At 44.7% G+C, this 24119-nt stretch overlaps 1 protein-coding gene across 1 annotated transcript in view; it reads left to right on the top strand.

The window, feature by feature from the left end:
- Nucleotides 1-24119, top strand: part of myo3a (myosin IIIA) — a 155840-nt gene that overhangs the window by 115606 nt on the left and 16115 nt on the right. The window contains exons 24-25 of the mRNA XM_078200255.1: nt 1101-1761; nt 8010-8154. Of these exons, the coding sequence (XP_078056381.1) occupies nt 1101-1761; nt 8010-8154 (806 nt within the window). The remainder of the gene's footprint in view (nt 1-1100; nt 1762-8009; nt 8155-24119) is intronic.

The following is a 24119-nucleotide window of genomic DNA, read 5'->3' as shown; positions in this document are numbered from 1 at the left end:
CATCAGCCTCCGTCCCCCCATTGGGCCCTGCCCCTTGGCATTGTCAAGGTAGCAATGCCCAGGGGCACCCCCTCTGGTGCCCAACCCTCTTGGGGGCCTCAGTTGCCCCCCTTCATTCCAGTGGGGTGGGGCTGCCAGCTCCCCGCAAGTGGGGAGTTATCGTAAACCCCGTTGGTGTGAACCACTCCTAGCGGGGGTGGAGAGGCTCAGAGAGTTCAGTCCCAGGCCCACTAATGAGATTTAAAATATATGGAAATTAGAGTCTGCATATATTAGACATCAGAAATCCGGCACTGGGAGCTGCGCGGAAGCCGTGGTGCCCAGCAGGGAGCCTACGAGATGGCCTCCGCTAGAGTCTCCTGACCCACCGCACTAAAAAAGCAATGCAGTGGGAGAATCGTCCCCAAGGTCTTTCCCATTTAAGGTGGAGGTGAGAAGGAATTTCTTCTCTCAGAGAGTAGTTAGTGTTTGGAATTCTCTTCCACAGAGAGCAACGGAGACTGGGGGTGGGATTTTCCAGCCCTTCCTGTTAGTGGGATCATTTGTTCCCAAAAAAGGCAATCCCTACTCCACAATGGGTTCCCGATGGCAGGATGGATGAGCCATACAAAACACTGTAGATGTCGGCAGAACCAGGAGCTCTCACCGGCAGCCAATGCTGTGCCACTTCCAGCACCGAAAACACGCCACGGCGGGACTGGAAAATCCAACCAAGTGTCATTGAATACACTCAAGGCTGAGTTAGACAGATTTTTCTATTGACAAGGGAGTCAAGAGTTATGGGGAATATAAAGTAAGGCCAGAATCAGATTAGCCACAATCTTACTGAATGGCGGAGCAGGCTTGACGAGCCGAACGCCTTATTCCTTGTTCTTATTTTTAATGTTTTTATGTTCTTATAAAACCGAAGAATGTAATGGGCCACGAATATAATAGTGCTTTTGACTAATTCTTTTCTTATGCAGGGACTGGTGTCAACTAGGCCAGTCCATTACCTCTAATGTAAACTCTTAGCTACAACAAGACAAATGTGCTTGATAATTGTTTCAATGATTGTCCTTGAAAGACCCATAAGATGCTTTACCTTTCTCTTTTTGTAGAGAATATGACATAAATAACCCTTACGAAAGGCAGACAAATAGCTCAGACAAAGAGGTGCAAGAAGCAGGAAAATGTTCTCGGAAAGTATCTCGGAATAGCGTTACGGACAAGCATCATGAAGATGCAGCAAGAAAACCGTCAAGCCACGCCACAACTGCATCTGATGTGAACGATGAAGAAGATAAAGCTGCAAAAGTTATTCAGAGCAACTATCGTGGATATCGGGAGAGAAAAGGCCCAGCGGGTAAAAACGAGCAGCAAAAGCAAGAAGAGGGAAAGGGGAACGAGGAAGATGATACCAAAGCTGCCATTGTGATTCAAAGTAATTATCGGGGTCACCGGGAGAGAAAGAAGCTGCAAGAGAACAAGGCGCCAGTTCAAACCAAGGAAATAGGAGCTTCAAGAAAAGGGCAACAGAAAGGAGTGGCAGCCCGTGAAGGTGCAGATGCAAAAACAGCCACGATTCAGGGCAATAGCAGAGGAAGCAAAGAAAGGAACGAACAGCCGAAAGAAGAAAAATCTACAACAGCCGATTCAAAGGAAGATGAAGAGTTAGCGGCGGTGAAATTACAAAGCAATTACAGAGGCTTTAAGGAAAGAAAGCAAATTCAGGATACTGTTCAGAAAGAAGGAGAAATGTTTGCTACCTTTTCAAAGCAGGTGGGTGATATTCAGGTTCTGTTCATTTTCATTTCAAAGCCCAGCTTCAACAGTGGGAACACAATGCAGCATTACCATCTGTCATACCAAACTACAGGCCTTTGTTTTGTATGAAGCACCAAATAAGATTGCTCACCCAACAAGACAAATCCTTATCCCCTTCACCTTATCTCCTTATCAAGGAATTGTCTCAGATTTACTCTCGAGTCGATGCCTCGAATTGATTTAGGCCTAAATCCACACACTGAACTGTCTTCTATCAATCAATTTAAAGTCTCGTAGGATTTGCAATACTAACCTGCAATTAAGATTCACACAAGCTGTTGAATGAATGAATTAATGCCTTGCTATGAAATCATCAAATAAGAATCATAGAATCCATAGAACCATAGAATCCCCACAGTACAGAAGGAGGCCATTCAGCCCATCGAGTCTGTACCGACCACAGTTCTACCCAGGCCCTATTCCCGTAACTCCACACATTTACCCTGCTAATCCCCCTGACACTAGGGTCAAGTTAGCATGGCCAATCAACCTAACGCGCACATCTTTGGAGTGTGGGAGGAAACCGGAGCACCCGGAGGAAACCCACACAGACACGGGAGAATGTGCAAACTCCACACAGAAAGTAACCCAAGACTGGAATTGAACCTGGATCCTTGGCGCTGTGAGGCAGCAGTGCTAACCACTGTGCCACCGTGTCGCCCGGTGCAAGAAGTCAAACAATGAATCTTTAACCCTAAAATCATAAACAGCAGCACTCGAACTGAAAGGTTAGGTACGAAAATGATTAGGAAAAAAACAATAAAACACCTGATGAAGTAAACAGACAATTCAGTAATTTAGTACTGATTGCTCATTATACCTGGATAGTTAAGATCAGCATCTGTGATTGCTATAAATTGTGAGGTAAAGTTAGAATTAGATTTGTTAGAGAACTAACAAGCTGGCATCATTACCCAAGATGTGGAGATGCCGGCGTTGGACTGGGGTAAACACAGTAAGAAGTTTAACAACACCAGGTTAAAGTCCAACAGGTTTATTTGGTAGCAAAAGCCACACGAGCTTTCGGAGCTGCAAGCCCGTTCTTCAGGTGAGTGGGAATTCTGTTCACAAACAGAGCATATAAAGACACAAACTCAATTTCCATGAATAATGGTTGGAATGCGAATACTTACAACTAATCAAGTCTTTAAGAAACAAAACAACGTGAGTGGAGAGAGCATCAAGACAGGCTAAAAAGATGTGTATTGTCTCCAGACAAGACAGCCAGTGAAACTCTGTGGGGGTTACAAATAGTGTGACATGAACCCAATATCCCGGTTGAGGCCGTCCTCGTGTGTGCGGAACTTGGCTATCAGTTTCTGCTCAGCGACTCTGCGCCGTCGTGTGTCGCGAAGGCCACCTTGGAGAACGCTTACCCGAATATCAGAGGCCGAATGCCCGTGACCGCTGAAGTGCTCCCCAACAGGAAGAGAACAGTCTTGCCTGGTGATTGTCGAGCGGTGTTCATTCATCCGTTGTCGCAGCGTCTGCATAGTTTCCCCAATGTACCATGCCTCGGGACATCCTTTCTTGCAGCGTATCAGGTAGACAACGTTGGCCGAGTTGCAAGAGTATGTACCGTGTACCTGGTGGATGGTGTTCTCACGTGAGATGATGGCATCTGTGTCGATGATCCGGCACGTCTTGCAGAGGTTGCTGTGGCAGGGTTGTGGCAAGGTTGCACCGACCTCCTCAGAAGACAAACACGGGACACAGTGGAAAGAGTACCCTTCATTGTCCAGTACTTCCCCGGAGCAGAGAAGCTACGGCATCTCCTCCAGAGCCTTCAACATGTCATTGATGAAGACGAACATCTCGCCAAGGCCATCCCCACACCCCCACTTCTTGCCTTCAAACAACCGCACAACCTCAAACAGACCATTGTCCGCAGCAAACTACCCAGCCTTCAGGAGAACAGTGACCATGACACCACACAACCCTGCCACAGCAACCTCTGCAAGACGTGCCGGATCATCGACACAGATGCCATCATCTCACATGAGAACACCATCCACCAGGTACACGGTACATACTCTTGCAACTCGGCCAACGTTGTCTACCTGATACGCTGCAGGAAAGGATGTCCCGAGGCATGGTACATTGGGGAAACTATGCAGACGCTGCGACAACGGATGAATGAACACCGCTCGACAATCACCAGGCAAGACTGTTCTCTTCCTGTTGGGGAGCACTTCAGCGGTCACGGGCATTCGGCCTCTGATATTCGGGTAAGCGTTCTCCAAGGCGGCCTTCGCGACACACGACGGCGCAGAGTCGCTGAGCAGAAACTGATAGCCAAGTTCCGCACACACGAGGACGGCCTCAACCGGGATATTGGGTTCATGTCACACTATTTGTAACTCCCACAGAGTTTCACTGGCTATCTTGTCTGGAGACAATACACATCTTTTTAGCCTGTCTTGATGCTCTCTCCACTCACGTTGTTTTGTTTCTTAAAGACTTGATTAGTTGTAAGTATTCGCATTCCAACCATTATTCATGTAATTGAGTTTGTGTCTTTATATGCTCTGTTTGTGAACAGAATTCCCACTCACCTGAAAAAGGGGCTTGCAGCTCCGAAAGCTTGTGTGGCTTTTGCTACCAAATAAACCTGGTGGACATTAACCTGGTGTTGTTAAACTTCTTACTATCATTACCCAATGCAGTAAAGTCATGGCCAGGATTCTCCCAACCCACTGCTCTGTGCATCAGGATGGAAGACAACAGCAGGGACAAAGAACAAAAGAACAAAGAAAATTACAGCACAGGAACAGGCCCTTTGGCCCTCCAAGCCTGCACCAACCATGCTGCCCGACTTAACTAAAACCCCCTACCCTTCCGGGGACCGTATCCCTCTATTCCCATCTCATTCATGTACTTGTCAAGACGTCCCTTAAAAGTCACTACCGTATCCACTTCCACTATCTCCCCCGGCAGCGAGCTCCAGGCACCCACCACCCACCACCCTCTGTGTAAAAAATCTACCTCGTACATCTCCTTTAAACCTTGCCCCTCACACCTTAAACCTATGCCCCCCTCGTAATTGATTCTTCCACCCTGGGAAAAAGTTTCTGACAATCCACTCTGTCCATGCCTCTCATAATCTTGTAGACTTCTATCAGGTCGCCCCTCAACCTCTGTCATTCCAATTAGAACAAACCAAGTTTCTCCAACCTCTCTTCATAGCTAATGCTCTCCATACCAGGCAACATCCTGGTAAATCTTTTCTGTACCTCTCCAAAGCCTCCACACCTTTCTCGTAGTGTGGCGACCAGAATTGAACACTATATTCCAAGCGCAGCTTAACTAAGGTTCTATAAAAGTGCAACATGACTTGCCAATTTTTAAACTCAATGCCCCAGCCGATGAAGACAAGCATGCCGAATGCCTTCTTGACTACCTTCTCCACCTGCGTTGCCACTTTCAGTGACCTGTGTATCTGTACACCCAGATCCCTTTGCCTATCAATACTCTTAAGGGTTTTGCCATTTACTGTATATTTCCTATCTGTATCGACCTACCAAAATGCATTACCTCACATTTGTCCGGATTAAACTCCATCTGCCATCTCTCTGCCCAAGTCTCCAACCGATCTATATCCTGCTGAATTCTCTGATAGTCCTCATCACTATCCGCAAATCTATCAACCTTTGTGTCGTCCGCAAACTTACTAATCAAACCAGTTATATTTTCCTCCAAATCATTTACATATATATATTACAAACAGCAAAGGTCCCAGCACTGATCCCTGGGGAAGGCCACTTGTCACAACCCTCCATTCAGAAACGCACCCTTCCACTGCTACCCTCTGTCTTCTTTGACCAAGCCAGTTTTGTATCCACCTTGCCAGCTCACCTCTGATCCCATGCGACTTCACCTTCTGCAACAGTCTGCCATGAGGGACCTTGTCAAAGGCCTTACTGAAGTCCATGTAGACAACATCCACTGCCCTACCCTCATCAATCATCTTCGTCACTTCCTCAAAAAACTCGATCAAGTTAGAGTGACACGACCTCCCCTTCACAAAACCATGTTGCCTCTCACTGATACATCCACTTAATTCCATGTGGGAATAAATCCTGTCTCGAAGAATCCTCTCCGATAATTTCCCTACTCACCAGCCTGTAATTACTTGGATTATTCTTGCTACCCTTCTTAAACAAAGAACAACCTTGGCTATTCAAGCTGACACCATTATTCAAGTTGGTTTTGTGAAGTTCCAGTCGCAGGTCTCCTCGGTGTTTTTTTTAGCGTAATCAGCTCTGCACCGGAAATCAGCGCAGAGCTGATCACCATATGGAAATGTGAATTTCCAGGCCAGCTAGCATCATCCTCCCCCACCACCGGGAGTGGTTCCCACCAGCAGGGTTTTACAACTGCTCCCCACTAACGGGTAACAGATGTCCTCGCCCCGCTGCTGGGGACAGAGGCCACTGAGGCCTTCCCGGGAGGTCGGGTGGCAAAGGGGGTGTCCCTTGAGCAGTGCCAGCCTGGCACCCTGACACTGCCTGTTGGGCACCTTGGCACTGCCCACCAAGCACCGGCTAGTGTAAGGGGGTGGAGCCAGAGTGGGGCAGGTCATACTGGGGGGGCCTATTGGTGGGGGAGCATCGGTGGTGGGGGGACCCATTGCCACTCTGTAAGTGGGATCGGTGGGAGAGGGAAAGAGGAGGGCAATCAAGGCTTGCCATTGGGAGGGAGGGGGGTGGGGGGTCGGGCCTGGCCCGAGGGTTGGGGGGAGATTGGGGCTGGCCGGGACGTGGGGGGGATCCGGTAGGCCTGCGATACGAGTGGGGGGTTGGGAAGGGGCTTCCAGGGTAGGCCAGCGATGGGAGGCCAGCGATCGGAAGGCTAGTGATGGGGGGGGGCGGGGGGGGGGAGCAGTACACATGTGCCAATCACTGCACTGACTGATCGACAATGTGCAGTGGCCCATTCAGCACTATGCTGCTGGCCTCTCGGACAGGAATAGGCCCCGGCCCCTATTTTTCAGCCTGAATCCCTCTGAGGCACTTTGCACTGCACAGAGCGTTGGAGATTCATTCAGTTAAGTATGCCCAAAAAACGGGTGGGAAATTCTCCTGTTTTCCCACCCATTGGGCACTTAGTTTTGTTTTGGGAGAATCCTGGCCCACATGTTTATGGGTAGCAATGCTTCCGGACCTTGAGCTGGATGTAGGTGAACTGGTTGCCTTGCTTTTGTCTCACTTTCCTCTGGGAGGATGAAATTCCTTCTTTAGAAATTCTGCCAAGTTTCCAAAATAAAAAGAAAAAATGCTGGAAATACTCAGCAGGTCAGGCAGTATCCGTGGAGAGAAACAGAGTTAATGTTTCATGACTTGTCACTAGACATGAGCGGCACGGTGGCACAGTGTTTAGCACTACTGCCTCACAGCACCAGGGACCTGGGTTCAATTCTGGCCTCGGGTCACTGTCTGTGTGGAGTTTGCACATTCTCCCCATGTCTGCGTGGGTTTCCTTTGGTTGCTCCGGTTTCCTCCCACACTCCAAAGATGTGCAGGTTAGGTGGATTGGCCATGCTAAACTAACCCTAGTATCAGGGGGATTAGCAGAGTAAATATGTGGGGTTACAGGAATAGGGCCAAACCGATTTTTTTTTTAAATTCCTATTTACAAGTAAACAAATAAAGAAGCAAAGTTCTTCCCTCCAGTTCGAGAGAAGGAAGCCTCGTTTGGTCTGCGTAGGGCTTTGCTGATTTAAGACCTGGACCAGGTGGGTCAGTGCAGACTTGATAGGCCAAATGGCCTCCTTCTGCACTGTAGGGATTCTATGATTCTAACTGGTTTCTTCCTGCTTTCTTCAAAGTTTCCCTCTGGATAAAACCAAGTGAAACTCCCACTTATTTCTCTAAACTCGCATCTTACGCCTTTTATGAATGGTTATGTTTTGATCCAATATTTTCATGTACTTAGCAGTTCAGGAACTATGACATTTCATAAAGTTACTTGAGTTTGTTAATATCTGTAATTATTCTTCCAAACCCCAGTGCTATCTACAACTAGCTAATTATCTTCTCTTTCTTTCGGCATGTGGGTAAGTGTTTTAAATAATGGTTCAAAGCTACAAGATTCGCTTCATGATGACTGGTTTTCCCTTTCTAAGTGATACTCTATATTTATATGGAATGATACACAAGTTAGTGTTCTTTCAGCCGATAAATGACTATTGTTCTTATTGTCAGATAACAAAACGTTCTGAAGAGTTCCTGATCGCCCAGAAGAAGCTGAATGAGGTTTTCGCCTCAAAATATCAGTCGTTTAAGAGCCAGAATCCACAGCCGGAGAAAAAACCACCACCTCCGAGACCTTCATCACCATCTCAACAAGGTTTGGTCTGCTGCTGCCATTTACTCTAATATTCTACAGCAATATGGGAAATCAGCGCTAGAGGAAGCAGTAGGGGCCGGGTTTTCATTACCAAGGTGGGTAGTTTAAGTTGGGCCTCCAACCTCAGATTGTAGGCAGGTAAGGGACAGTCAAATGCCAACACGGGCTACTTAGAAGGCTTGGTTCAGTTACCTGGGTCTTTGTCCCAGTTCTATTAGCAGCTGTTAGGCCTTCACCTCTTACACCCATTACATCCCCACATGCCCCTCCATTCCAAACCATGCCCCACAACCACCCCTATACTCCAATACTATCTCCATGCCAATGCATGCCCCCCATATCCTCTCATGTCCCTTTTCAAACTCCATAGCACTCATCTCTGTATACCGTGGGCAAACCTCAGGAGCACGTGGAGAGGATTCTTTTCAATTCTAGCAATCTAACACTGCTCTCATACACACTTGAGAATGAATTAGTTCCCATTCATAAAATCCATTCAAAGCTTTTCATTATAGATAGGATATTATATTATAGATCTTTTCATTATAGAAAGGATGTTATTAAACTAGAAAGAGTGCAGAAAAGACTTACTAGGATGCTACCGGGACTTGATGGTTTGAGTTATAAGGAGCGGCTGGATAGACTGGGACTTGTTTCTCTGGAGCACAGGAGGCTTAGGGTGATCTTATAGAGGTCTATAAAATAATGAGGGGCATAGATCAGTTAGATAGTCAATATCTTTCCCTAAAGGTAGGGGAGTCTAAAACTAGAGGGCATAGGTTTCAGGTGAGAGGGGAGAGATATAAAAGGGTCCAGAGGGGCAATTTTCTTTCACACAGAGGGTGATGAGTGTCTGGAACAAGCTGCCAGATGTAGTTGTAGAGGCTGGTACAATTTTGTCTTTTAAAAAGCGTTTAGACAGTTACATGGGTAAGATGGCTATAGAGAGATTTGGGCCAAACGCGGGCAATTGGGACCAGCTTAGGGGTTAAAAAAAGGGGCGGCATAGACAAGTTGGGCCGAAGGGCCTGTTTCCATGCTGTAAACCTCTGTGACTCTATATGGCTAATCACTGATAAAAGTGAACAAACGTCTATTTAAAACTTAGATCAAAGACTTTCAGTCCTTTAGTAGCCTCGCTAAACTATCAATCAAACTATGAATGTAAAACCCCTTGATGAGTCGATTGCAACTTTTAAAACTCAATCAAGGAGTCATGGTTACATAATAATAGCCCTTGGCAAGTGCCAACAAATACCTCTATTTAATCTACACAAACAAATGGTAATGTTTATGTATCAGATGGCCTGACAACCAAAGCAATCCACCAGAGGGTTTGCTTTTTAACTCATGATAGAACCATTTTCTGATAGAAACCCTACAGTACAGAAAGAGGCCATTCGACCCATCGAGTCTGCACCGACCACAATCCCACCCAGGCCCTACCCCCATATCCTTACATATTTACCCACTAATCTCTCTAACCTACACATCCCAGGACACTAAGGGCAATTTTTAGCACGGCCAATGAACCTAACCCGCACATTTTTGGACTGTGGGGGGAAACCGGAGCACCCGGAGGAAACCCACGCAAACACGAGGAGAATGTGCAAACTCCACACAGACAGTGACCCAAGCCGGGAATCGAACCCAGGTCCCTGGAGCTGTGAAGCAGCAGTGCTAACCACTGTGCTATCGTGCCGTCATTGACAGGTTCAGCCTGTTTTTCAGGTTTAAAGAGCAGAGGATTTAAAAAGAACTTCAGATCGTGACCTTTAGACTTTACCCACCTTTCAAGAACCTTTATGTCTCACATTGCAGTTTGAGGCCTTTGGAAGAGTCAAAGTATGGTCTGTTTGAACTCAGCACTAAGTTCAAATAGTTCTACTGAGTTGGGTTTCCTCCAGTGTGAATCACGCTCAGCCTTCCCCAAAGCAAAAACGGATCTGTCAAAAATCAGGCTGTGACGTCTGCATCGAGGGCCTGCCCCCCATTTTTAAAGGCCCGCAGAGTCTTCCCACCTCTCCAAAAGTCCGATCCTACATTTCATTTTTCCCATTTTAGAATGCACAAAGCTACTTTACTGGAAGGCTATGGCCTAGTGGTATTATCGCTAGACGATTAATCCTGAAACTCAGCGAATGTTCAGGGGATCCAGGTTCAAATCCCGCCATGGCAGCTGGTAGAATTTGAATTCAATAAAACATATCTGGAATTAAGAATCTACTGACAATCATGAAACCATTGTCAATTATCATAAGAACCCATCTGGTTCACGAATGTCCTTTGGGAAGGAAATCTGCCATCTTTACCTGGTCTGGCCTACATGTGACTCCAGATCCACAGAAATGTGGTTTGACTCTCAACTGCCCTCTGAAATGGCCTAACAAGACACTCAGTTGCATCAGTGTTTCAAGAAGGCAGCTCACCACCACCTCATGTTCCACGAATGAATAAAAAAAGGTGAGGGGTCGAGATCAGAAACCTAAACAGGAAAAGGGAGAGGTGCTAGTGGAACTGGCTGAGGATGAAATTGATAGGTTTGGAGAAAGGCTTTCGAAGATGGTGGGAGTGGGAACAAAGCTGTAAGCTGAGATGATGGAATGAAGGATGTACAACAGATCAGAGTTGGAATGCATACAGGGACACAAGGTTGAAGTAAGTTGCAAAGCTGGGGACCAGAAAGAAATCATAGAATCCCTACAATGCAGAAGGAGGTCATTTGGCCCATCAAGCCTGCACCGACAACAATCCCACCCAGGCCCTATCCCTGTAACCCCACATATTTACCCGACTAATCCACCTGACACTAAGGGGCAATTTAGCATGGCCAATCAATCTAACTTGCACATCTTTGTACAAGTAAGACCATGTACAGATATGGAAACTGGTGTAGCGATAGAGAAACCAAAGATCAGATATTCTGGAAAAAGGTAATTGTCACATTCCAGTATATGCTGATTATTTTTTAGGGAAAAGATTTGTAAAAAGGAGTTACTTCTAATGGTTTTTTTTTAAAGACAAAGTAATCTCTCATTTTATCACGCTCCTCACTAAACAATGTGCAATAAGCCAAATGGAAGTTGTTTTCCTTGTAATCCAAACAAAAAGCACTTTATTAATTTGTTTCGATAAGAAAGAATGAGAGAAAGGCCAATAAAACAGGAACTCATTGTAGGAGATGAAAACATTGCATATCTTTGGAGAGATTAAGGAAGTACACATTCCAATGAGATGAATATCCTAACCATGCCATGAGAGTGCATTATTGTGCCGGTTTGTTATCATGACTGGGCTCTGGGCAGTTTTGATAGAAGAGAGCTGGAAGCTATGCTGTTGCAAACTAGTGAACACTTATTCACTGTTCACACTATTTACAGGGATTGACTTTGATTCCATTCTTCCCTCAAGTTCCAGTAACATGTCATCCAGCATGACTGATGATGCATTCTGGTTTTTAGCACAAGAACTATTAACCCTTTATACTACTGTCAACACACCTGGCTTACATTGTCATGTAAACACATAAAGGGCATGTGCATCAACTCCCACTGTACCTTTGAAAGATTTTTTGCATGTTTTTGCTTCCTTCTTATCTCTCTATTAAATGTAAACATAGCACAAAATAAGTGTCGGCATCATTTAAGCAGAGCCCCAAAGTGTAATCAAACTGCGCTGGTGTAACCTGCACTAATGTGTTGGCACTGAGGCATTCTGAAAGAGAGTTAAAGAATTGCTATTTTAAGCAGTAAAGAACAAAGAAAATAACACTCCATGTGATGCTAATGCACATGCAAGGGCAGACTTTGATTTTCAGACAATGCTGCCCTACCAACTGGAATCATTTATTATTGCACATAAGTAAAAAGATATGGCCAAGTAAACAACAGGCTATTTATGGAATAATGCACCTCATTAATTAAGTGAGTACAATGGGCAAAAGTGTAAATAAATCTGCACTGAACAATCAGGAAAATCTGCCAGATTGTTAATGACAAGTGTTATCTGGACTTTCCCAGTGGTGGAAGTTGCTCTTTACAAACAAGGCCTTAATCATAAGATGCCGGAGTAGTCTATCTTTCATCAATAATATAGGTCACACGAAAATGTTTATAATTACCATTTTAGTCTGAACAATAGTTGTCAAAACAACGTCTTAACTTCCCCTGCTTTTTGTTCGTTGAATACAGTCGGTTTCTTCATTGCTGCCGAGAAGATTATGGGGTTCTCCATCCACACAGTTTCCTCAGCAAACTCTTTAACTGGTTCCCATATGCTTCCAGGCATTGCATTGCTGCAAGTGTAATGCTTTAGGATTACTGATCAACTGAACAATGTTTCATAAGAAAACAGACCATTAGTCTAATAGATGCAGTAAAATAATAGTTTTAAAATCTTTTATTAAGAACATAATTCTGTTTTTATTGCTGTAAATGCCTGGGAGAGGACAGTGCAGATTTTGGCAAGTGAGAACTAGCAGTGTGGCAAGGATACTTGCCTCAGCATTTATATAGTTCCATCTGTAGCCAGCAAACCCAAGTAGTGCTATTAACGACACAACTTTGTGCAAGGGTTACCCTCCTTCTCAGCTTCTGTAAGCAATAACATTGGCCTTTAGAGCATTCCCCAATGTGTCCAATGGATCACCAGCACACTTCTAAATGTTGGTTTCAGTCCAGAATCATCTGACGTTCAAGGTGAAGCCCCCTCAGTGAGAGAGTACCTACATGAGGTGGTCTCACACATATGAATGCACTTGAGAGAAAGTATTAATGGCATTGTATCAAAATATCTGTGAGTTTTAACAATGGGCAAATGGATGTGTCTCTTGGACTAATTTATGCTAAGATGCATACACTCAGTGGTCGTTCCTCCCCAATGTTGAATTCCAAAATGGTAAGAGTTGCATAAAAATGTCTTCAAATTATCATTTAATTTTCAATCATGAACAGAAAATGCTGGAAAATCTCAGCAGGTCTGACAGCACCTGTGGAGAGAGAATAGAGCCAACGTTTTGAATCTGGATGACCCTTCGTCAGAGTTCTGATGAAGGGTCATCCAGACTCGAAACATTAACTCTATTCTCTCTCCACAGATGCTGTCAGATCTGCTGAGATTTTCCAACATTTTCTGTTTTTGTTTCAGATTCCAGCATCTGCAGTAATTTACTTCTATTGAATTTTCAATGTTCTCCTATCATCCCCTGTAGACCCTTGGTGAGAAGTGTGTTGTGAATGCCTACATGCAGATTTACATTGACTCACCTGGGTAGGCTGGGTCACTCGCAATGCTACCTGTCCCTGGGGATTTGACTTACTCCTCTGAATTTTACTGGAGTATGGTTCACCCTAGCTATGACTGTAACACTACATTCTGCACTCCCATTTCCTTCTCTATGATCGGTATGCTTTGTCTGTATAGCACGCAAGAAACAATACTTTTCACTGTATGTTAATACATGTGACAATAATAAATCAAATCAAATCAAATCAACAGCTATCAGTATCTTCTCCAACTGGCTGTTTAAAAAAAGTCAACCCAGGCAGTGAGTATTGGGAGACAATTTGATTGTGGCAGATATCAGAGCTCAATCTTTAACCAGCATTGGTCATTGGATACTGATTAGCTTGAGAAACCCTGGCTGAACATTCCTGTCCATAGCTAAGAGGTGCTGGGCCAATTGAAGCAAGAACCCACCACTGGACCAGCTATGATTAGGAATCTCAGCATATTTAAAGAAGGATATTATTGTATTTGAGGAAGTACAGCAAATATACAAATATACAAGGGGCTCAACAGGATAAACACTGAAAGATTGTTTCCCTTGGCAGGAAAATCTATAACACAGGGACACAGTCTTATTTAGGACTCAGGAGATATCTCTTCACTCAAAGCATTGTGAGTCTTTGGCATTCCCTACCCCAATGAGTTTTGGATGCTTCATGAACGAACACATTAAAAGACCAAGACAAATTTTTGGTCTCCCAGGGAATAGAGGGATATGGGGATCAGGTAGGAAAGTGGAATTTAAGACAGAGATGAGGGGCATCACAGTGGCACAGTGGTTAGCATCGCTGCCTCACTGTGCCAGGGATCTGGACTCAATTCTGGCCTTGGGTCACTGGCTTTGTAGCGGTGTGTCTGCGTGGGTTTCCTCCGGGTGCTCTAGTTTCCTCCCACAGTCCAAAGAACTGCAGGTTAGGTTGGTTGGCCATGCTAAATTGCCCCTGAGCGGCAAAGGTAACAGCCGGGTAAATACTTGGGGTTACGGGGATAGAGTCTGTGCAGGATTGTTGTCAGTGCAGGCTCAATGGGTCAAATGGCCTTCCTCTGCACGGAAGGGATTCTATGACTCTGTGAGGAAGAATTTCTTCTCTCAAAGGGTAGTGAATTTGTGGAATTCTTTATCATAAAGGACTATAGAGGTTAGGTCATTAAGTGTGTTCAAGGCTCAGATAGACAGACTTTTAATCAGCAGGGGAATCAAAGGTTATGGGGATAAGGCAGGAAAGTGGAGGATTGTCATTTCAGATCCCAATGGACTGAATGGCCTACTTCTGCTCCCATGTCTTATAGCCTTATGGTGAAAGCGGACAATCGACCTTGATCTTGTTGAACAGCAGAGCAGGCTCAACAGGCCAAAGGATCTATTCTTGTCCCAATTTCTTCTGTTTTTATCCACTAGGAATTTGACCCAAACAATTCTCCCTCTCCACGGCTCTCTCCTTTCTTTAAGGTGCTCCTTAAAACCTACTTCTTTGTCAAGTTTTTGATCACCTCTCCGAATCTCCTGTGTGGCAATCATAGAGTCATAGTATCCGGACAGTGTAGAAGGAGGCCATTCAGCCCATCGAGCCTGCAGCGACAGCAATCCCATCCAGGCCCGATCTGTGTAAACCTCACCTATTTATCCTGCTAATCACGCTAACACTAAGAGTCAATTTAGCATGGCCAATCAACCCAACCTGCACATTTTTGGACTGTGGGAGGAACCCGGAGCACCGAGAGAAAACCCACACAGATGCAAGGGGAACGTGCAAACTCCCCACAGACAGTCACCTGAGGCCAGAATTGAACCCGTGTCCCCGGAGCTGGGAGGCAGCAGTACCAGCCACTGTGTCACCATGCCACTGTGTCAAATTTAGTTTGATAATCAATGCTGTGACTCCCTTTGGAATATTTGACTGTGTGAAAGGTGCCACGTAACTGCGAGTTGTTGTTGGGAAGAATGGTAATCCCAGTGTTTCCTGTGAAGAAATCTATCAATAAACTTACATCAGTGGAAAGGCTGTCCAGCCACCAGGCTACACAAAACATCAGACTCCCCGAGGCTGCATGGAGGGAACCAAAAATTAAATTCCTTTAGAACCATCTGTTTTCCTTTACAATCTGTGCTCTCAGTGACGTGACTCAAGCCATTTAATTTAAACTGCCCCAGTTTAGAAGAATGTTACGAAATAACAACCTAGGGGGTGAAATTCAACATAATATGCAGAGAGAGTGTTAAATGTTATTTGAAGTTTTTGCAACCTTTTAAAGTAATTACAGGAGCATAAAACTTTATTCTGCAACTTTATTCCTGCAACCATACAGTAAAATAATTCAAGGAGATCCCCCCCCAGGAATATTGCTTAACTAGCTAATCAGCCAGTAGCACATTGTATTAGACAGAGCTGTAAAGTGCGTAATCTGTTTAAAGTGTATTTATTGGTTTATTTGTTAGTGTCACAAGTAGGATTACATTAACATTGCAATGAAGTTATTGTGAAAATTCCCTAGTCGCCACATTCCAGTGTCTCTATGGGTACACTGAGGGTGAATTTAGCGTAGCCAATGCACTAACCAGCACATCTTTCGGACTGTGGGAGGAAAATGGAGGACCCGGAGGAAACCCACGCAGACACGGGGAGAACGTGCAGACTCTGCATTGACAGTGACCCAAGCCCAGGAATCAAACTTGGGACCCTGGTGCTGTGAAGCAGCAATACTAACCACCGTGCCGCACTAATGGATCACAGAATCTACAGTGCAGAAGGAGGCCATTTGGCCCATCGAGCCTGCACCGACAACAATCCCACCCAGCTCCCATCCCCGTAACCCTACATATTTTTAGTCCTAATTCCCTTAACACTAAGGGGCAATTTATCGTAGCCAATCAACCTAACCTGCATAGCTATGGACTGTGGGAGGAAACCCACGCAGACACGGGGAGAATGTGCAAACTTCACACAGACGGTCACCCGAGACTGGAATTGAACCCCGGTCCCTGGCGCTGTGAAGCAGCAGTGCTAACCATTGTGCCACCTCACTGCCCTGTAATGCAATGCCGCCCTAATCTGTAATGAATTAATGGAAAGCGCAGAAGCTGAGAGCAGTATTTCTGCATGAAGGTCTACTAAATGTAGTTAAACGCAGAGGATCTGAGGAAGTGTTCCCAATGATGCAGTGATCTCAACAGTGGCCATCAAGGACATAAGAAAAACAGAAAACGCTGGAGGTACTCGGAGGTCAGGCAGCAGCTATTGGAGAAACAGGCTGGAATTTTCTGGCCATTCATACCCTGCTGCTGCTACAAGCGAGGATGGAGAATTTGGTGGTCAGCCAAGTAGAGGAACAATGAGAGCAGAAACATGTGAAATATATCAGACACTGTGGAGGGGGGGCTGTCAACCATGCTGGGGGAATCCTCTGTTGAGGGGTCACTTTTGTATTTGCACCGGTGTGTTGTGGATAGAGAAAATATATGAGGAAAGTTGCACACTCACCTTTAACTACTGCTTAATAGACTAAAATATTATTAATGTAGGAAAGGCAAGCATCACTTTAATTTGGTGAAAGCCAAAATTTGACGGTGTGTGCTGCAATAATTCTAAAGTCAAATTATTACTCTATCATAAAAATAATTTCACCACAAAATGAATCTGGTGAGGTAACATTGGAAATAGAGAAAGGAGAGATCTGCCACGGCTCTCTCACATGTACCAAACTCCATGGCCTGGGCCTCGGCACCTCCCTCTGCGACTGGATCCTGAACTTTCTAACTCACAAACCGCAATCAGTAAGGATAAGCAAGAATACCTTCTCCACGATCATCCTCAACACCGGTGCCCCACAAGGCTGTGTTCTCAGCCCCCTACTATAGTCCTTGTACACCTATGACTGTGCGGCCAAATTCCCCTCCCACCTTCCTGCACCCATTTGTTTGCAACTCGCACACTAACATGAAGTGCATCACAAAGCATTGGCACGGACGAGAAATAGTATCATTCTTATGGCTGCTTTCTCCAAGGAAATGAGATGTATCATTTTCTCGTGAAGGAAATGGGCTGGATTCAGTGCAGTCCATTGGATTGGGCTGGGTGGCAGACAAATCTGCTTAATCAGGATTCCCACTGGTGGGAAAACTGGCCTGGTTAAGCCAATGCTGGAAATGAACTGACACAGTTGGCTGATTAGGTTAATTATTGACTCACTTAAAGGTCATTATCCCTGAGCCCTCTACAATGTAGTACTGGCTCAGGAATTTACCCAGAGTTGAATGGATTTCCCGTGCCTTCTTAAAGCTGCCCAGCAAACGCAGGCTTAACAGCTTAACAGCAGGCACCAGCCCACTCCCTCCACTCCATTGGCATCCATTGGGGCGGCATGGTAGCACAGTGGTTAGCACTGCTGCTTCATAGCTCCAGGGTCCCAGGTTCGATTCCCGGCTCGGGTCACTGTCTGTGTGGAGTTTGTACATTCTCCTCGTGTCTGCGTGGGTTTCCTCCGGGTGCTCCGGTTTCCTCCCACAGTCCAAAGATGTGCGGGTTAGGTTGATTGGCCAGGTTAAAAATTGCTCCTTAGAGTCCTGGGATGCATAGGTTAGAGGGAATAGCAGGTAAATGTGTGGGGGTAGAGCCTGGGTGGGATTGTGGTCGGTGCAGACTCGATGGGCCGAATGGCCTCCTTCTGCACAGTAGGGTTTCTATGATTTCTATGATCCCTGTTTCCGTGCCACTTAGTACCTGATCAAGTGAACAGGCATTGAGAAACGCAGTGCCCATTGAGGACCAACCCCCACTGTCCTTGCATCTGACAACCCCCCCCCCCGCCGCCCCCATCACCCCCTTTCCCCACAGTCACAAACAATTCCTCCCTCCAGTCCCAATTCCATAATAATCACAATAGGATGCTTTACAATTGGCTCACATCTATGTTTCCAGTAGCTTCATTGCAAAAAATTTGAAGCGTTAACTTGTAAAATGTAAATCACTTCCACCCAGTTTTAATACTTTGCCATATTTATTACCACAATTCAAATTTTTACCCATTGATTAAAGATTTGCAAAATTCTGTCCTCTGTGAAATGGAAAGTGAATTGAATATCAACACTCGTAAACCTCAGAAATCACCTCAAAACACTCAGATGGCACATTAATCACATGATCTATTTCAGCATTAAAATTTATAAGTAAGTTGTATAAAGCAAAACATAAAAATGTACATGAACGAGTGCAGTTGTTTACAATTTTAAGGGGATTTGGGATATTTTCATAGACTTCTTCAGTCTAGAATCATTAAGGCCATCCAGAAATCTGCAGGCAGTATTCGATATTCCCTTGGTAATGAAAACACTTTGCTGAAAAGAGGGAGCTGAAGCTTTTGGCCTTCCATTGATCAGGACAAATTTTAAATGCTCACAATAATTTTTACTACAGGAGAAAATTGGTTGGTTGAGACCTTTTCATCGAGAAAGCAACAGGGAAATATAGTGGTGAATTTTCCCATTCCACCCTTCACGCAAATCATAGCAGGTGAGGGAGCGCACCATGGAAAGGTTGTTGGCCTTGGGTTTTTTCCACGTTCAGAGCGAGCACGGCGGGAAAGTCCCAGCCATAGACTCCCAATCTCTCGGGTAATTTAAAAATAGTGCAAGGCTTGAATATATTCCTTTTGTTTGTAAAGAACAAGTGCCTGAGTATGAATGTATGTCTCTTCTAACAAGCCATATTACACGCTCAACTGATTATGTTTAATTGGTTAGTATTGTAGCTATTAGCGCACACAGGATTGTTCAGCAAGTTCCACCCATTGTGAAATCACAACTAAAAGTAGATGTTTTGTTTTGGGCTTTGCAAGTTGAGACTAAACAACTAAAGGAACACGCTGTTGGATTAGATCGGCCAATTGCTAGGATGTACAGCCCACCTGACATCACACCAACACTGACATTCATACATGACTTTGTTCAATTGTGTGCTAGGCAGAGCATCTTTCTGGCAATTGAATTGACTGACAGAGCACCCTGCTTGTGAATAATGCTATTCACATAGCCACTGCGTAGTAGCAGCACGAAGCAGCTTACTTAACCTGTTGTTCAAATTTGTGTGATTTCCACCAACCAAATGCTCCAATCAATCCAACAAGATGTTTTACCTCCCACACAATTGGGCAATGTTGTGTATGCATCTCAATGCTGGCACAACACCAAATATGTAAGCTGTACGTCCCACTGATTGGCTGCTCAAATCAGCCCAAAACATATGTTGAGTGGCATTCACCATTGAATTGATACTCCGCTCCGCTCATTTTTACTGACCTAGGTCAGGACCTGCACATTTCTCACTCGATCTTCTGCCAGGGCTTGATGAGAAATATGCAGTTCAGCAGTGGTTGAAGAATTAGGATGGTCATGCCAGTGTGGGGGTTGGAGTCTGGTAGATTAGGAGTTTGTAGGGGAATTGGGAATGAAGCCAGGAGCTTAGGGTAGTCAGGTAAGTGCGGGATAGTTGGGGACCCAATGTGTGGGAGGGGTAGGGTGGGAGGTCAATTCCTTAATTACCAAGGAAGTAGAAGTACTTTTAATCATTCCAACTTTTCCTGACTTCTGTTCAGAAAGTCAGAATCATCCAAAGTCTATTTAAATCGGAGTTTCAGGTTTAAAGTTTATTTATTTGTCACAAGTAGGCTTACTGCAATATCTACTGCAATGAAGTTACTATGAAAATTCCCTTGTCGCCACACTCCGGTGCTTGTTCGGGTACACTGAGGGAGAATTTAGCATGGCCAATGCACCTAACCTGCACATCTTTGGACTGTGGGAGGAAACCGGAGCACCTGGAGGAAACCCATGAAAACATGGGGAGAATGTGCAAACTCCACACAGATAGTGACCTAAGCCAGGAATCGAACCTGGGTCCCCGGTGCTGTAAGGAGCATTGCTAACCACTGTGCCAACATGCCGCCCAATGGTTCCTGGTGCAGGGCAATTGCCATCAAAAGTTTAAACTTTCCGGCAATTATCATGCAGTCCTTGTATGGGGACTTCCAGGGGGTCCCCCAGTGCATCTTCTGGGATACCTCCAGGGTGAGAATCCCCCAGGAAGTGGAAGCTCTGAACCATCATGTTCCTTTGGTCATTCATATTAGACAGAATACAGACTGTAAACAACCAACCCGTACTTGCAAAATCCAAAAGAAAATATCTACTGTTAGTGTGATTCTATGATTAGGCAACACTTACTGAACAATCCTGAGTGTGCTAATAGTTATACTAACAAACAATTTAAGATAATCAGTTGACCTCATAATAGGCTTATTTATGCTGGCAAGAAGCAACATCATACATTCATATGCAGGGAGAAATTCTCTGTGAATAAAAAGAATATTTCAAACCTTGTGGGCGGGATTTTCCAGCTGCATTTGCCCCAATTCTGGAAAATCCCACCCGAAGTCAACGGACAACTTTGCATGGTCCTGTCCCGCCCGCTACGATTCGCGTGGTGGGTGGGATGGGAAAATTCCACCTTGTGACTTTTGAGAATTACCCAGAAGCTTTGAAAGCCTATAATGCCATTGCATTCCCCATGTCAGGACCTCAGCCAATAAGAGTCAACTTTCCAACCAATTAACACCCTTTTCTCCTGTAGTATAAATTGTTGTGATAATTTGAAATTTGACATTCTTGCATTTGTCCTGCCGAGTTCAGGATGAAAAGTTTGGCAGCATTTCTCTCTTTTCAGCAATATTATACGTTCCCTGTGTTTATTTCCCATAAGACATTTAAAAAATAATTATACATGCTGTTACAATCCTTTTGGAGACCAATAACTTGAAAGAACCAAACTTCCCAAACAATCACAATGGAAAATCCAATGGACAAGATTTCACTTCTTAAAACTTTTACTGTAACAAACAAACCCAAAAACAACATAAGTTAAACATGAATTAACAGGCAAATTGTGGTTGCTAAAAAACTATAAATTACACATTAGATGGAGATGCAATTAAGTCAGATCTTGCGAATTTACTCAGCAATCCACTCGGTGGGTGGGATTTTCTGGCCACGCTCATTCCAAGGCCAAAAATTCCTGCCTGAGATCGACGGACCTTTGCTTGCTCCGCCCCCACCTACTACGATTCCCGTGGAAGGCAGGATGGAAAAATTCCGCCAAGTATATATGTCATTAATCTCAATCACAAAGTCCTTCAAAGCTCCATCTTTCTCACAAAGGATTCCAGCTCCTCTTCTTCCAAGATTTAGCCAGATCTTCAGCCAACACTTGCACACAACCAACCCGAGTTCCATGGGCACGGTCTTCACCAAAAGGCCACAGTCTGCAAAACCTCCTCAATTCTGCTTGCTAAGGTCTTGACAGTGAGGATTCACGAATATTTCCCAGATTTTTGATTTCCAATCTCAACTTCAGTCTTCGCTTCACTAGAAACCAGAGGATTCAGTTTCCCTTTTCAGTTAAGGTATGTCTCAAAACACGACAAGCTTTGGAGCCACGGAGTGCATTAGAATGTCCTGCAACAGGTTTGTTAGGAAGGAGGGAATGAGAAGAAGTAAGAAGTCTCAATTCAAAATTTTGATTTTCTTTTTTAATTTCTGTGTTGTTCAACCTGTTTCTCTATAACCAAAAAAGAGACAAAACCTATGCATTTTAAAGGATGATCTTCCTTTCTCCAATCCTCAAAAATCTCACTGTCATTACCTATTTTGCTGAACAAGATTGCAACCGAGAAGGTTGCCTGAAGTAAAATTTTCTGGTGGTACTCAAACAAATTTGTAATGGTTCTCAACTCCCACTCAGATCCAAGCTCTGTAATCCTGCCACATCCAGTCAGGAATGATGGTGGACAATTAAACGGCTCACTGGAGGAGGAGGCTTCACCAACATCCCCATTCTCAGTGATGGAGGAGCCCAGCATATTAGTGTGAAAGATATTGCTGAAGCATTCGCAGCAATCTACAGCCAGAAGTGCCGAGTGGATGATCCATCTCAGCCTTCTCCAGTGGTCCCTAACATCACAGATGTCAGTCTCCAGCCAATTAGATTCACTCCACATTAAATCAGGAAACGGTTGGAGGCACTGGATATTGCCAAGGCAATGGGCCCTGCCCTAATAACATTCCAGCGATAGGACTAAAGACTTGTGCACCAGAACTTGCCACTCTCCTAGCCAAGCTCTTCCTGTACAGTTACAACATTGGCATCTACCCAACAATGTGGAAAATTGCCCAGGTATGCCCTGTACACAAAAAGCAGGACAAATCCAACCCGCCAATTATCGCCCAATCAGTCTACTTTCGATCATCAGTAGAGTGGTGGAAGGGGTTATCAACAGTGCTATTAAGCAGCACCTGCTCAGCAATAACCTGCTCAGTGACGCCCAGTTTGGGTTTTGCCAGGGTCACTCAGCTCCCGACCTCATTACAGTCTTGGTTTAAACCTGAACAAAAGAGCTGAATTCCAGAGGTGAAGTCAGAGTGACAGCCCTTGACATTAAGGCTCCATTCGACCGGTTTTGGCAGCAAGGAGTTCCAGCAAAACTGGAGTCAATGGGTATCAGGGGGCAAACTCTCTGCTGGTTGGAGTCATACCTGGTACATAGGAAGATATTGTGGTTGTGGAGGGTCGGTTATCTCAGCTGCAGGACCTCTCTGCAGGAGTCCCTCAGGGTAGTGTCCTGGGCCCAACAATCTTCAGCTGCTTCATCAATGACCTTCCCTCCGTCATAAGGTCAGAAGTTGGGATGTTCGCCGATTATTGCACAATGTTCAGCACTGATCGTGACTCTGCAGTACATGTTCAAATGCAACAAAATCTGGACAATATCCAGGCTTGGGCTGACAAGTGGCAAGTAACATTCACGCCACACAAATGCGAGGCAATGACGATCACCAACTAGAGACAATCTAACCATTGCCCTTGACATTCAATGGTGTTACTATAACTGAATCCCCCACTATCAACACCCTTGAAGTTGCCCTTGACCAGAAACGCAACTGGACTCACCGCATAAACACAGTGGCTACAAGAGCAGGGCAAAGGTTAGGAATGCAGCGAGTAACTCACCTCCTGGAATTCCATCCCTAATGGCATTGTGGGCCAACCCACAGCACGTGGACTGCAGCTTTTCAAGGTGGCAGCTCACCACCACCTTCTCAAGGTCAATTAGGGATGGGCGATAAATGCTGGCCAGCCAGCGACGCCCATGTTCCACAAATGTATAAAACATCATATTAAACCTTTTTATTTAATGTAATTATACCCTGGATGTTCCTCTCAATTAGAAATAATGTAGAAGAGCAATATGTTTTTCCCAATAGGAAATTTATATTTAATTAGATTTGTATGTTATTGCATTCTTCTACAACCCCTTTGAAAGGCTGTTAGTTAGTGACATGAAACCTGATGAAGAAATTTAATAATTTTACAACAGTGCAGTTTAAATTACCATCATCTGTCATAGTGTTCTTATGCCTGTTATATCGCCAATTATACAGAAGCAATGATATTTGAATATATCAAATCTAGTTAGGGCAGACAATGAGTTAGCACACAGGAAAAGGGGGAAATGGGTGAGTCAGGGCTTAAAAAATGAATTAGATAAAGCCTGCAACTGGGCAAAACAGGGGCAGTTTAAATTCCACATTAATAAGTTTATAAATTTCTCCACATTTAAAGGATAAATGTTAA

This window comes from Mustelus asterias, chromosome 2 (assembly GCF_964213995.1).
Source record: "Mustelus asterias chromosome 2, sMusAst1.hap1.1, whole genome shotgun sequence".
Taxonomy (NCBI): Eukaryota; Metazoa; Chordata; class Chondrichthyes; order Carcharhiniformes; family Triakidae; genus Mustelus; species Mustelus asterias.
This window is presented reverse-complemented; position numbering and strand designations above follow the sequence as displayed.